We start from the raw sequence: 16,088 nt of genomic DNA, 5'->3' as shown, positions 1-16,088 counted from the left end.
GTAGGTTGATCGATCAACTTCAATGCAATACTCAAATGGAACTGGATTTACTCTATGTTCTAGCATCTTCAGACCACCATACTTCACCAATTTTCTCTATCATTAAACTCTTGGGAAATGGGAGCAAAAGTTTGGGATATCTTCTTCCTAGAGCTAACTCCACCTTCCCACAATTAGCCTCCTTAAAATTCTAATGAAACTCCCTCATGAGGATTCTAGGTAGGATATATTCCTCTCTTACACCTCTATCCAGTTATTCCATGGTTGTCTCTCCCGAGATCAGAAAACTAGTTCTTCAGGGTCGTTTTATGAAAGCAAGGGGGGGGGGAGTCAAGTGACAGGCTTGCAACCTCTTCCCTTGATAGCCCTTTACTAGGCACCTTTACTTTTCAAAGCCCTCCTCGTTCCTAAATTGGCCCTAAAATTAAAACGTTCACTGGCAAATGTTACTTGGGCACCCGGTACTTCAGAGACTCCATTTTCTTTACTTTTAACACTGTGCCATCCATCCTACGCCAAGGGAGAGTAGGTAAGAAGCAGGGATATTTTGCTAGCTAGCAACAAACATCTCTAGATATTTTTGAGAATGACTCGCTTTGCCCACTTCTCCTTGTAAATTCCCTGCTGAAAATTGTGTTTAGTCTAGATTTAATTTTTCAAGAGCAAGAGATTTTAAGGCAGCTTGAGAGAAACACTATTTTCACTTCATATTATATGTCACACCCAACAAGATAATTTTCTTTATAATATAGTTTAATATTGAAGAAAAATGTTATTAAAAATTGCATGTCTGGAATGGAAATTATAACATTATTGCACTAGAGGAAAAAGTTTTATTTTTACACCACGATGTTTTTATTCTTAAATAATAAACGAAATAACAATTGATAAGAAGTTTAAGAGATGGTTATTAACTGGTTAGTAAAATAAACTTATGTTGGAACTTATATAGCTTTTCCGGCCTTAATAAATGGGACTTGGAGCACAGATAGTATTTTATAATGCACAGCAGGGACTTTAGATAAATAAAAACTTTATATAAGTATATTTAACATTAGAAATGAACTTCCTTAATTTTGTACGAGTAATATTTTATATCCAAGAAAAGCCAAGAAAATATATTTAGAAGAAAGATAGAGAGAAAAAGAAAATATTTACAAGGAAAGAATCTAGGCACAGAGGAAAAGACCAAAAAAGAAAACCTCTCTAGATGATTTTGTAAAGATATTCAACGATGAGTTTGAATTGCAAATTGTTTAGTATTACAATGGATCAATCAAACAGCAAAGAAAACGGTCTATGGATAAAAGAACAAAGAACTTGAAACTTAAAGGAACAAATAAATCAAAGGCAAGAGAAAAATTCTGCTCACACTCATTCCATTTTCACTTACTGCAATTTTCTTACACTTCCTTTAAACACCGCATTCTTTAGTCAACATTATACAGTTTGTAAGAGCGTACATAACACGGAAATAATACCTTAGATGGACGGCTCCCCGAGAACTGATCTAAAACTAATTTTCAGTAAAATATGTTCGTAAGAATCTAAAAAATAAACAATCTCTTGAGCAAAGTGGTATTTCCGGTCAAACACGGAATTTTTCCAGCGAATTTCATTCACTGGAACAAAGGCACAAGACATAGATCTGTACATTACCCAAAAAAAGTCACTTTAGAGCCAATCTATTCACCAATCTCTTAAAAAGTGGGGATTAAAATTGTTTATTATCAGCATTAACGTATTTCTAATAAATAATAATTAATACTAATAACTATATTGTATGTACGTGCTCTTACCTTAAGATCGTCCATGTCAATGCAGGTCGTATAATTTGACCATGGTTGTCCAGTGTCTGGATGTCGAAACCAAGTACCATTTTCTAAACATTTGCGAAAAGCAAACCCTGAAATCAATAAATAATCAAAATCAACTGTGAATAAACCTAGAAAGTTCTGGTAAAGATTGCCGGATGCCATAATCACCGGGAGGGAAACATAATAGCCTCCCGAAGACGTGGAATCTAGTTTTAGTCGTTAAATTAGTCGGATGGGGTACGAAAAAAACGAAATCAAAGTTCTTGGCTTTCTGTGATAATCCGTTTTTGAGATTTTCATCAAATAGGATGCGCACAGATAATTTTAAAAATTAAAAAAAAGACACATTTTTGGACTCTGCGGTCCAAAAAAAAAAAAATCTATATTTCTTCCTGGAAACTCGAAATCGGCAATAGGCCGTGATTACCCTTATCCTGAATTTGATCTAAGTACTAGAAGAAAGTAATATACTTAATATCTAGAGAAACATACATCTTGGAGTTGAGGAATATCGCGGAGAAGCCTCTCACTTCTTAAGGGATTATCTAGAGGCGCCTAGCAAGTACAGTGTTAACTTGATTGTACCACGAATTGTATTTATTGCCGAGAATGGATTATACGTAGTTGATTAAGAGTGTGAAATGGGTAAATGGGTATTTAAATGGACGTATAATTTAAACTAGATTTAGCCAGATATGAGCAATCCCTTGATACTGTGTTACTGGAATATTAACTATGTATGCTTCTGGTACGTAATTACTTATCTATGAATAATGGATAGAATAAATGGTGCGGTTAAATGATGGGATGAGGAATAAGATTGTATATAACATAATCGCCTCTTGAAAAATGCAAATTTATTTTCATCTCTAACGTTTTGACCTTACTTCTTCCATTGTGGAAGCAAAATGTCCGGCAAGCTGCTTCTAAGATTCTGTAAAGTATTCTAACAATCTCTCCCATTGTTGCTAAGCAACAGTTAGGATTTTGAAAATGTTACATCGATCTCCTAACACACTATTAGACAAAATCCTTCGTATAATTTTCAAAGCTCTCTTCAACTTTTCCTTTGATTTATCAACATTTCTTTTTCCCAACATAACCTCAATCCTTTAGTCTGTCGCCTCATTTCCCGAACAATTTATGGACAATTCTCCTAGAAGCTCAATGGTTCTCATGGTCTCGTGATTTGCCCGAATGAAGTAATCCTTCAGATTACTTTCCTCCCTCATTGATTATTTATTGTAAAATCCTGCTCAAGTAATTATCAAATAAATTTTTAAAAATTGTTATTGCGAACTAGTGAACCTTAAATAGTTTTGAGATCAATATTTAGTCTAGTTAGTAAAGTAAGCGGGGCTTAACGCCCCAACTACCGATTTGGTGACGTGGTACGGGCGGGAATACTTTACTACTAACATCTATTTCTAACAAATAAAAAGTAGCTACTCGCGGGATTCGAACTGGTGATCTCTCACTACCAAATCATAACCACTAAACCAAACATCCTCCTTTCAATAGTTGTTAAACTATTATTTCTAGAATTTAATTACGTGGAAGAATATAAACTTGGTCTAGTTTCATTTTATGAAGAGCCAATGGACCCTCATTGTGCAAGGAAGTTACGACCTCAGCAACAACAACAACAAACTGAAAACAACATTTTCCCACCACATTCTTCATGTATCACTGAGTTTTTCTGCTCGATTTCCCGCAACCTGATAAAAAGAAAAACTACACAAACACAAAATAGCTATTCTCTTTTTTTCACTCTTATCTTTCTTGCTATGTTTTCTCTCTGATAAATAAATAAAATTCAAGACAGTTTTCAGTTTTCCTTTAAAAATATCTTTAAAAATGGAAAAATTCCTTTAATTATTTTCTTTATATTCTATAATAATTATTATTTTATTGTAAAGTTAGTTTTGACGCATTTGATTATAAATTTGATATAAAGAAGTAAATAAACATTGAGAAAATCGATTATATATACAGGGTGAACCAGTAAGTATTGTCCATAGGCCTACTGTGTATAGTCCACCTAAAGAGGAGTTCAATGACGTATTGGCCAACTTCATATTTTCCACTGCTCTTGAGTGACGTCACTTTTAATTTTCTTTAAAAAATCATTACTTTTTTGCAATAAAAATGTTATTACTCAGAAAGTTTTAGTCCGAATTCGATTCTGATGACACGGTTAGAAAGACAGATAAATTTCCCAAAAATTGATACCATTTCGAAGCATAAGTTATTCTCCAAACAGCCTCAATCTTCCTCCTGGATACTGGAAAAATAAAAGTAATCGAAATTTTTGAAGAAAACTCATTTGGTCCTTACGTGATCATTATCAGACCTAGGTGCTGGGCACTTTTCTATAAAAGTTTCCTTGTTTAATGGGCTTTCAAAACGGTGTATCATTTTCCAGGATTCCTTTCTATCTTCGTATGAGAAATTACGTTTGTTTTACCAGAAAACGTGTCCACGAGCACTCAACTGTGTTAGTTTATCAAGTTGTTTAATTCATTGAAAACTCTTTTAGATGGACCAGTAGTCAATTTTTAACGTAGATTGTCTTAAAATAAGGAAGTCAAAGGTTACGGACAGGAAACTATTTGTTGGAGGTTCAATTTTGTTTTAGATTGGGATCATGATTTTTATGTTAAAAAAAAGATTTTTTTGTTTTCCCTTATTACTTACTATTTATATCAAATCCTGTGACAAAGTTTGGACACGGTGCCAAAGCGATTTCACCGGATGGCGTAGTATTCCAACATGACCAGCCGTCGAATGTCGCTGGGCAGTACACTTTTAGATCGCTTACATCTGTAATCATAAAAATAATAAAAGAAAATGAAATCTTGATTAAAAGGAAACCAAAATTAAATGTGTCTACTAATGTAATTGCAGCTTAAAGTAAAGTTGGGCAGTTTCAGAAGTCTTGTAACTGTGAAAGCAAGGTTATATTATGTATACATCTCTTCCGGAAGAGTAAAGCAAAAAGTAACCTTCTATTGTTCCCAGCTTCCATTACGAAATTAGGTGCCAAGGGCTGGGTTAAAAAACAAATTGGTATTTTATCTTGACGAATTTTAGAACTAAAAATATCACATCTTTAAAGTCCGCATTTTTCAGTAGAAGATTACGAAAGCGGAAACGACAATTGCATTGAAACGATGTAGAAAATTTGAGCTTTATAATTTTCTTTTTTGCACACATAAAGCTCTTCACATATATTCTAAAGTTAGCACTCTAAATGAGTGGTTTCTAAGGAGGGTGTGCGCCCCCTCCTTTGAAACTACCTTGACTGTTTAAGGAAACCCCAAGAAGTGATCGGGCGGGGGCGGCCTATTGAGAAAAACTCCTTCATGTCTGAAACTCCTCCGCACTCTTCTTGTACTGAAACAAGAGCTCTTCTTGTACCTTAACTAAGCAAGCTCACCAGAGAAGTAAGCAATCACCCTTAATCTTCTACTTACTACAGAAGGCGCCTCATACTCGCGGTAGCTACTTTATCGTTACGCTTGTATCATCCAACCTTCGGCTCTGCTTCGATTTGCTTGATCTAAAGCCAGCGGTCGCCAAACTTTTTTTGATCATGAACCCCTCTGTATAATTTTTTGAAAACTCCCAATCGACCCCCATAAAAGTAATTTTCAGTTAATAAAAAATAAAACTATCTATTAGGTACTGTGTTTGTACATTTATTTTATGATTTTAAACATTTCTCACCAGACTACTTGACAAACGTTCGAAACTTAACCTACATAACAAAGGACTCTTTTATCTACTGTTACTGTGACCTATTTGGTCATACGGCCCATCGAAGTAAGGGGATCGACTAAGCGTTCCAACTCATTACGCCTCCAGATATTACAGTAAAAATACGTACTTCGAAAACTTCTTAACGCTCCATTCTATGTATCTAACCTCACTATCCATAATGACCTCAAAATCCCTTTCATTACAGATCTTGCTAACACTCGTTTTCTCAAATTCCTTTCCACTCTACATCAGCTCATTCTAATCCTCTCATAGAACACCTATCTTCCTCCACATTACGCCAGGTAATCTTCTAAGGAGATTGAAGAGAAGATGGCCTCGTGATCTTCTCTTATCGTGAGAGCAAAGCATGTTACTGGAGTGGCACCACTGGGTGCCTTCTCCACTCATGATTTTCTTCCATTTCTTTTCTCTTTTACCAAATTTGCTTGTTGCAACAACCGTTGCAGTGGTAAATTGTAATAAAAGATTTAGAAAAAAAAAACATTTATTAAAGTAATTTTACATTTTGTAACAAATAGTTTTATGAAAAATATCTTAATGAAATTTAAATACCTTTAATATTAATTAAATAATAAGTAATTATAAATAAGACCCCCAATCGACCCCTAATTTTGTTAAATAGACCCCTGGGGGTCTATATAGACCACTTAGGCGACCTCTGATCTAGAGTATCCCTTTCGGATTAAGTTGTTGCACTTATCAACAACCTCGTCCAAGCTCCTATGAATCCCTGCCATGATCCTTGTAAAAGTGACTTAACCCCATGGGTGGAAAAAAGGGTGGCAAACTTTACTTAACGTTCTTATTTGATTTTTATTACTCTTCAATGCTATCTAGATGCTGATAAGTTCAAATCAATCAGATCAGATTAATTAGACCTTGAGATGGAATACACTTAATTAATTACCACACTATCGCTGCAATGATTAAAAACTTTGAAACTAAATGGCATGGTTTGAATCTAAATTGGTAAATTTATGCATTTTATCAACAACTACTAGTAAATACTGCATTCTTACATCGCTTACAAAATTAAGATTTAATAAAATAAGATTAAGTGCCTAACAAATTTATTAGGGAATTCTAATTTACATTTTTCTTGATAAATATCACACCATTATTCACAAATCTAGACGGCACAATCTCCTCTTAGGACAAAGAAAGTGATGAAATATTTATCACCGTCACAGCACCGCTCAGATGTGGCAATATGACCTGGTATTCCCGCCATCTACAGGAGACGATAGTGGTTAAATTGCCAACATGGCTGTTATGAGATTTTGCCAGTCGTTGATTTCAGATAACCGCAACTTACCTAGCCGAAATTGTTACTAGTATCCTATAAAGCTTACGTGTTTACCTTGGCTGCTGTAATAAACTAGTAGCTGATAGCGGGAACCTTTGCTTGTCAAATATATGTTTACGGTAATTGGAATTTTGGTTAGGTTAGACGGTGTTCACATTTATAAAGTTGTTGAGTGCCCGTTATATTGCTGCTTAATTTACTTAACTATTTAGCGATATTTCTATTTATAAGTTCTCTACAAAAACGGAAATATTGAATCATGCAGATTTCTGTATTTTAATTTTCATTAGAAATACGCATGTTTTTACGGTTTATTTGAACCCGGAAAAATTGGTTATAGAAACTTCTGCGTGGGTGTATCTGTCTGTTTTTCGCAATTAACATAATTCAAATGTAGTTCAACTTTGAAATTTTATTTAGAATCAGCCATTAGAATGCTGAAATAAGGCACGTACACCCAGACTTACAAACTTAGCGTTTAATAAAATTTAAAACCAGAAATGCCACTTCTGAAACATCTAGACCTAAAAATCTTTAAAACATTTTGTTTTATTTCTGGAAAATTCTATTAGAAGCAGTCCTGGAAAATGCTATTTCAGTTTTAAGGAGATTTACAAAGTTTATTGCTAGAAAAAAAAAAAATCAGATTTCGAAGAAAATTCAGAAGTGCATCAGTGGGTGTGCAACCACATTAAGATTTTCTTTGGCTGAGATTAAGGTGTAAAGATGTAATTTATTTTAGGGCATTTCCGTGGTAGAGGAGACCGGATGTAACACAGATGAAAACAACGGAAATAATTGTTGCAGACTTCAAAAAAAGAAGTTCGCTACATCGGAAAAACTCTTAGTTTATCGGATTATAATCGGACTCTTTTTTGGCTAAGTTTGCCACTTCCAGTTTTAGAATTGAAAAACTAGACAAAAAAAGAAATCCATATCATAGAGTTCCTCATCTGGCCTCCAGAGAAAAAGGGTTAGAACTAAATTACCCACTGTCTCTATGGGATTATGTTCCCATTTGAGGAATACGATAATAATACTCCTTCTATTGCTTTGTCAATCCTCTTATGAATTTTCCTTTTTACCCCAACATTCTCCTTTTTTTTAATTTTCCAGCGCAGATTACAGCTAAGAATTAAGGCTCCCTAATCTCATGATCTTGTTAGGAAAAGTAATAGTTTAATGAAATGAATAGGCGCCACAGTAGCCGAGCGGTTAGAGACTAGACCCGCAATGCTAAGATGTATTGTTGGTTTAGTGGGTTCGATTCCCCCGGTTTAGGCCTTGGATTTTATCTAATGTTTAATAAAATAACTTTATAGTAAAGTATGTTAGGGGGTTACAGGCTAGACCCGCAAAGCTAAGATGTATTGCGGTACTAGTCTATATTCCCAATGGTTAATATGAGAAATTTATAGTAAAGTATGTTAGGCGGTTATAGGCTAGACCCGTAAAGCTAAGGTGTATTGTTGATTTAGTGGGTTCGATTCCCGGCCTCTAGGACTTGGATTTTATTTAATGATGGTTAACATGAGATATTTATTGATAAAGTATATTTACTAGTCGCCTCCGTCCACGACACCTAATTGGTAGTTGGACGTAAAGCCCGCCTGAGAAAATAGGCAATTACTAACTACTAATGAAATGTGCATGGGAGGAGCAGCGCTGGCCAGTCAGTCTATTCTCATTTTCTTTTATTTGTCAGAATATTTTCAATGAGATTTCTGCAACCCAACTAATTTAAATTTTCTCTCTTTTATTAAACCATTTGAGGTGAATATCATGGAATTTTAGCACGATAATAACGGTCGGTATCTCGGAACATGAAGATTTTGTTCTTTATAAAACGCTGATAAGGCCTTGCAATTCTAAAGCGATTAGATTATCTCTGAAAGATTGAACAATGCTTGGAGAGAAAGGTTCTCACGCGTATAACCAATTAGAGTGAGCGTGCCGTGGAAGAGGAGAGAGAACTGATGCTGAGGTCATCTGGTTGTTCTAAAGGGTTCAAACATTGCCTAAGTAATTAGTCAAAGGCTAGGGCTTTGCTAGGCAGAACATTTAGCCAGAATTGTAAAATGATGAGGTGCCCAGCATGATCAATGAGGATTGAGTGGTGATGGGAGGGTAAGCAGAGTTGGGCACCCTAAACGGATGATGGAGGGGAACGCTAGGGTCCTATTAAATCTAAAGAACTGGATAGGCTGCCGCAATAAACCCTAGCCTCTGGAGGGCTTGGCCCAGTAAAGGGCAGAGTTGTTGCCGAACAAGACAAAGAATGCGGACTTATATCATGGATCGATTTTGCAACCGTTTTTCACAAAAACAATTTTTAAATTTTTTTTAATGATTCACCGCCTTTTTTTACAACTGAAAATCTTGTTGGGTTAGTTCATTGAACTAATCGACTAATCGAATGGGCATACTCCCTAGGATGATGTTAGTTCGTCGATTACTAAAAGAGATGGAATCATTTAGTCGGGAATTTGAATTAATTTCATCTGAAGCTATCTTTGTTAATGTTCAAGCAACGAGATATCGAGGCTATTAATCTAGTGCCATACTAATTTTATTTTATTTTTTTTTTTTTTATTGAAATTTACACCTGTATCTACCTACAGGGTACAATAAGTAAATGAGATGAGTGTATATAAATAAATAACGTGGCAGACGTGAATGACGGTCATCCAGTGTTGGCCGCCATTAGTCACCCAGTTGGTCACGGGGCCAACGGCGCCTCAGCCGTCTACGAGGATTGGAGGGTAGCGTAGTTGAAGACAAGTTGAGATGAAATGAGAGTTTTTGATGAAAATTTTTATATCGGATTTTGGCAAGTTCTCGGAGATCGAGTGGAATTTGGAGATCTGTATGTATTGTGTGTGGTTGCTAACATAGAATGAAGCGTCTACTATGCGGCGGAGTATTTTGGATTGGAGTATTTTTCAGTCTATTGATGTTGGATTTTTTAGCTGTTCCTTAAAGTTCCGAGTCCGTAAGTCCATATTGGTGTGAGAAGAACTGTATAGAGTCGCCGTTTGTTCTGTAGTGAGTGTTTTGAGCGTTTGTCAAGTAGTCTGGCCAGAAGTTTTGTATCGTTTATTTAGTTCGGTACGTTTAGGTCTCGTATGGGGGTTCCAGGTAAGTCTCTTGTCTAGGTACATTCCAAGGTACCGCCATACCATATATATTATTTTTTAAATACAATTAAAGTAATATAAATACTATTTTTTAGAATTTAGACCTTTTTGCTTAAAATAAATAGAATAACAGCTGTGTTCTACGGTCACTTAATTAAAATATTTATCTTTTTTTAGTTCATTTTATTCAGAGTAAATGAAAATAAGATCATGAGAGTTAGGCTCAAGGTCTGGAGGGTCCGGGATCCACTAAATGTAATCCCTGGAGCGAACACTCAAACGACTGCCTTTTTACTTCCATCTTAAAAATTTCAACCAATAATGGAAGATGTTTATCTTATTGCATCTAGGCCCTACCACCAATCCAAAGGGACTTTTTACAGCAAAGCATAACTGTAAGCCTTCTTCCTCCTTTGAGGAATGCTTAATTGAATTTCACTGGACGAATGTCAAGTAAAAGTTTTTTTTAACTTCAATTAGTACACAAAGTTTCAATAAAATGATTAAGCCGGTTCTGTGCTGATTCGCCTTCCTCTACAACAGTGAAAAGAAATAAAATAAAATGGTACTTCGAGGTAATCGATTTTGACCAAAACTTTATTATCGCGTTCCCTGGACGCACCTTGTCGAAATGTCAATATTTTAATCAAATTGGCTGCTAATTTCCGTTTTTGGGGGGGGGGGGGGTTAAGCTAACCAGGGATAGAGAGAGATCAATTTGGGATAAGCCACTTTTCCGTAATGAGAAAACCTGAAAAAGGAGTATTCTCAGTGGAAATTCAAAATAAAAACAATCTACCCGGAGTTCGAGAGAAAAATAGAATATAAATTTTCTACACAATAAAATTTTGCTGGAAAAAGTGGAAGGAGGCATGTTGACATGTACCTGGTGGCAAAAAAGGACTTAATAAAGGACGTCATGTGATGAAATGTTCGTCAAATGATGGAGAGATAGCTCGCAGACAGGAAACGTGGGAAGTGTGAAATGAATGTAAATACGTATTGTGTGGAAAATATAATTTAAATTTTCTGGACAAAATTCTCGTTAGTTTTTGCCAGATTTTCCTGATTAAAATAATCTGGTGCCGATCTTTTTTTTTTCCATGACGAAACTTAGGAAATGAATTGTTCTTGAACCAGGAATTACTAGGAAGTCACAGCACTCTCAAGATCCGCCAAAAATCCAATTTGTTTTCTATGTGAAACAGTTTCAATCAAAAAAGTGACAGGTCAATCACACACTACGTAGCAAGTTCACATGTATTTCTTTAGGAAATCCAAAGAAAAACCTGCTGAACAAACGGAAAAGCCGCCGTACTACGCTTACACACTTCCCTGACGGCTGCTATTGACATCATAACCCACTTATCAAGTTCTAGTTTTTGGAGTTATTATCCTGCGACAGTTTTGTTCGATCTTCTTGTGCACCTGTCATCCGCTGCTCCACTGATCTTCTCTCATCCCATTCAAGCACTTCCATCTGTCTCCCCTAATACCACAAAGCAGCCGTCATCATTGGAATTTCATGGTTAGCTATCCGGACGAATTGTTCTTTGTACAATGTTCGGCTCTTGTGAGAGGCGGCGTCAATCCGCACTTCCGGTGAATTCATAGGCTTTCAACTCAGCATTATGGATAGGTAATTTTTATTATTAAAATTTTACATACTCTCGTGAGAATGGAATTTAAGATTTTATAGGTTAGAGAATAAGAAAAAAACGCAGTATTTATACTTGTTATCATTTTATCTAAAGATGTTATTTTATAAATAAGTTTTCAAATCGGATATTGAAATGCATGCGTGACAATAGACAAACATTGCATACAATGAACATACATCGGGGGAGACCTTTCACGATCAATACTCTGGTATATTCTCGCACGTATTTGACTTCTGTTAGCTACAGTGTATTCCGGTATATATAGATGTATGTGTGTCTGTAAGTTCTCTTTCTATTGAAGCGTGACTTTATTGAAGAAAAGAAACACGCATCAGAGGCACTTCGGATAATGTATAAAGCTTCATGATAGCTTAATCTTATTTTAAAGTTGGTGATTACATTTTAAACTGTAACAACGTTACAAGTACATTCTTTTAGTGACTTCTCTCTCTATTCGGCTTAACATAATAGAAAGTATTAAAAGATTCCTCTCTCCTCCCTCAATTACAAAGGAATCTGGATGAATTTCCAATATCTGTTCGCCAAACATTAGCTTTCCCGTTAAGCTTCCCCTTACTTTGATGGCCGAATTCTTCCAGATATTGACTAAAAGAGTAGCACAATTTATAAGCAGAAATTTGTTGATCTTAAAGTTAATTAAGAAGACATATTGAAAAGAAAACAGCATTTAAAAAAGCGAGAAGAATGGAGAAATAAGGAGAACCAAATATGCAGAACTTAAGAGTACAATGCCAATGATGTTTAGATATTCTAAAGACTTTAATTTACTTAAATTAAAAAGTTAGAAGTTTCTAGTATACACCCTTGAAACTTTGGAAATTATCCAGGATCTGTAGGGGAATGTGAGGGGCTTGAAGAGACGATAGAGTTGGGATAAGCACTTCTTTATACTAGGTAATTTTTCCCTTATGCCTGGGAACTTACAGGGAGATATGTTTAAACTCTCCTCCTTAGTTACTACCAGACTATTTAGGAAAGCCCTACAAAAATGAGGGCAGCTAGCAATAATTGCTTCCTAGTTCCTGTAGCACCTCTCTATGCGCAAGAAATGAATACAGATACGAACTGCCTATATACAGTTGGCTCTGTTGGGAAATTTCCTTCTGTTTTTCTTTCCACCAGAAGTAGACTGCCTTTTCCAATCCATCCCAGTCAGTTGCCGAAAGGAGTTCTCTGAATGATTTGAACATAAAGAAGGAAAGAGCTCTTCAAGAATTACTCAAGACAAGATAGTGGAGGTTCTTGAGGGACTATGACGACACACTTGCTCTTATTGTTTACTTCTATTAAAATGAACATACATAATACGTATTTTGATGAATTATCTTTTCAGTACCAATTCCAAGTTATAAAACAATAAGTACGTAACTTACCGATAGGGAAAATTCGTGAATTTTCACATCAGTGTTTGAAAAATGATTTTCTTTCAATTTTTAATGTATTTAATTGAAAAGAAAACTGCTACTTTTCACACAAATCAGTATAAATATTTTCAAGTTAACGTTCAGCTAAAGTTAAGCGGTTGGAAAAGTGAAGTTTTCTCATTAACTTTGTTAATTATAAAATTATTAAGTTTGCTTTTATATGGAAAATGTTTGCTTTTATCAAAGAAAAACCTTTTATTGTTTGTTCAATCAAAAAACAAATATAAATTTTTTGTTCAAAATTTATATGAATCAGCATCCTAATGAATAAGTTAATTAATGTGATTAACATATTTATTATGTAATATTTACTGCATCAGCTATTACAGCGCTTCTCATCTATTCGATCATGATTCTGTAAAAAATCGATTCATCAGTTTGGTGGCATTACCGGTTGGATGCGTTTTGTTTGTTGGTCTCATTGGTTGCGTCAAAGTTGGAATTTTTAAATTTGATTTTCCACAACTATACATGCCTTGATACAAACATTGAATCATGAAAACTAATATTCACTGTCTTAAAAAATAGGCGATTACTTTACTAATTACGCTAAGAGGAAGTCATACGAGTGTTCGCACTTCTTTTCGTGTTCATTGGACGTTGAAACATGTGTTTCCGGTGCGAAATTAACGTCAACGTGTCTCGTTTTAATTTTCATTCTCTAATTATGAATGATATAGAGTACGAGGGATAATAAAAATGTATCCATAAAAGTGGAACTGTAATAAACATTAACTAAAGTGAAAGTAAGCAAAAAAATAAAAGATAAAATAAAAGTTATCTGAGAAAACCGTAAGACTAGCATTATCACCGACTGCAGCGCACAAGTGGTACCATAAAACTTACAGTTGCATTTTACTGCAGCTGTAACTTAACTAAAACTGCAATCAATAAAAACCGCTCTTAAGGAAATTTTTCCTATCACGAGTATTTCAGTTGAAAATCGGAAGCTATAAAAAAATTTCTATTTCCAATTTTATCTTTACATGAGCGATCGATTGAAAAAGAAAAACTGAGTTTAAGGCTTGTTGTTTTAACATAATGCAATAACAGTAAATTGAGTGCATATTTTGAATCTATTGGTTTGGTTTTATTGCTCGGAAAAACGATCATTTGGTGCTTCTTTCTTTTAGTGCTTCTATTTAACCGGAAGTGATTTTTTTTCACACTCTTTTATCCTTCGTTCAAAAATAATTGTAATCAGGCTGAGTATTGATTTTGAGTAATCACCGAAAATATCCGTTTTGAGGTAAAGTGTTTGCGGAACTCAAAAAATTCCGCCACAATATGATTTGACCATTAAACTTCGTATTGTTATTACAAACATACAAACCTACAATTATTGATCAGTACACTTTCTCTGAAAATTTGTTGAAGCGTACTGCTTCTGTGGTGAATAGATTCCCTTAAAGGTGTCACCATAGCGAAGAGGTACAGTACTGGGTTCATGTCTTGGATTTTCTTAATGGTTTTTATGAGAAATTAATCTTACTATCCTTTTTATAATATATAAAATGGTTGTCTAAATTTTACTTCTTCTTTTGAAATATGTAGTTTCCATTACTGTTTGCGTCAGGAAGTATTTATTGTGAAAATGGCGTGTGATAAATTATAGTGAACATTTTTATTTATTATTTTATTTATTATTTATTTAGTAACTTACAATCTGTACATATACAGGGTGACCAGAGTTACATGCTCCACCCACTTTTTTTTTAACGGCGAGAAATTTCGAAAAAATAAGAAACACGTATTTAATCATTTTTAGTCTAGTTTATTTTCAGTGATTGACCCATTTTTTTAAACCCCTGTATCTCGAGATACAGCATCCAACTTTGTTTTTTCAAATGGAACGTTATATTTTTTGTTGCATATTTTTATAGTATTTGAGCTCCTAAAAAAAACAAAACAAAAAAGTTTTGAAATCGGTTAGGTTTTTCAAAAGTTATGGTAATTTTAGAATATGAAAAACAAAGTTCAGTTTACTGTCAAAATTACGTTATTTTTTTTAATGAATCTGTTCAAACTGGGCACAATCAACGGATGGGCGAGCCAAAACTCTGGACTCCCACGCTTTGCTTGTAGCAGCACTTATGGTGGCGAAGTCAAGATCTATGCAGGCTAGAGTTATTCGACGTTCAGATAATCGACTGAAGCCACGGGATTAAGGATACTGTACACTTTATTTTTTAGGTATCCCCACAAAAAATAGTCCATTGAGGTGGCCATTGGATGGGACAATGCGTCCTTAGGCACTTTTCATGGAAATTTCTGTCCAGGTAACCTCGAACCACTCTCGCATTATGTGCTGGGCAACCATCTTGTTGAAAATACATATCTAGCTGACGTTGTAGAAGAACTTCTTCAAGCAGAACTGGCAAAATGTCTCTTAAAAAAAAGTTAGATACCTTTCACCAGTTAAGTTCTTTCTGAAGAAGTATGGGCCGATTAGTTGATTTCCTAAAACTCCACACCAAACGTTTGTAGAAAAAACAACCTGAACGCCGAATACTTCTAGCCTGCCTAGATCTTGACTTCGCCACCATAAGTGCTGCTACAAGCAAAGCGTGGGAGTCCAGAGTTTTGGCTTGCCTATCCGTTGGTTGTGCCCAGTTTGAACAGATTCTTTCAAAAAAATTACGTAATTTTAACAATAAACTGAAATTTGTTTTCCATATTTTAAATTACCATAACTTTTGAAAAACCTAACCGATTTCAAAAAACTTTTTTTTGTTGTTTTTAGGAGCTCAAATACTACAAAAATATGCAACAAAAAATATAACGTTCCATTTGAAAAACAGAAGTTGGATGCTGTATCTCGAGATACAAGGGGTTAAAAAAATGGGTCAATCACTGAAAATAAACTAGACTAAAAATGATTAAATACGTGTTTTTTATTTTTTCGAAATTTCCCGCCGTTAAAAAAAAAGTGGGTGGAG

The 16,088-nt window shown here is 34.8% G+C and overlaps 1 protein-coding gene across 1 annotated transcript in view; it reads right to left on the bottom strand.

Annotated features, from left to right (window-relative positions):
* The window catches only part of LOC141454880 (calcitonin gene-related peptide type 1 receptor-like), a 154,746-nt gene that overhangs the window by 59,165 nt on the left and 79,493 nt on the right, over nt 1-16,088 (bottom strand). The window contains exons 3-4 of the mRNA XM_074129570.1: nt 4,515-4,640; nt 1,800-1,906 (exon numbers count right to left, since the gene is read on the bottom strand). Of these exons, the coding sequence (XP_073985671.1) occupies nt 1,800-1,906; nt 4,515-4,640 (233 nt within the window). The remainder of the gene's footprint in view (nt 1-1,799; nt 1,907-4,514; nt 4,641-16,088) is intronic.

Source organism: Rhodnius prolixus, unplaced genomic scaffold (genome assembly GCF_049639745.1).
Source record: "Rhodnius prolixus isolate KJV_2025 unplaced genomic scaffold, Rpr scaffold_15, whole genome shotgun sequence".
NCBI lineage: Eukaryota > Metazoa > Arthropoda > Insecta > Hemiptera > Reduviidae > Rhodnius > Rhodnius prolixus.
The sequence above is the reverse complement of the archived record's forward strand: the minus strand, read 5'-3'. Positions and strand labels throughout refer to the sequence as shown.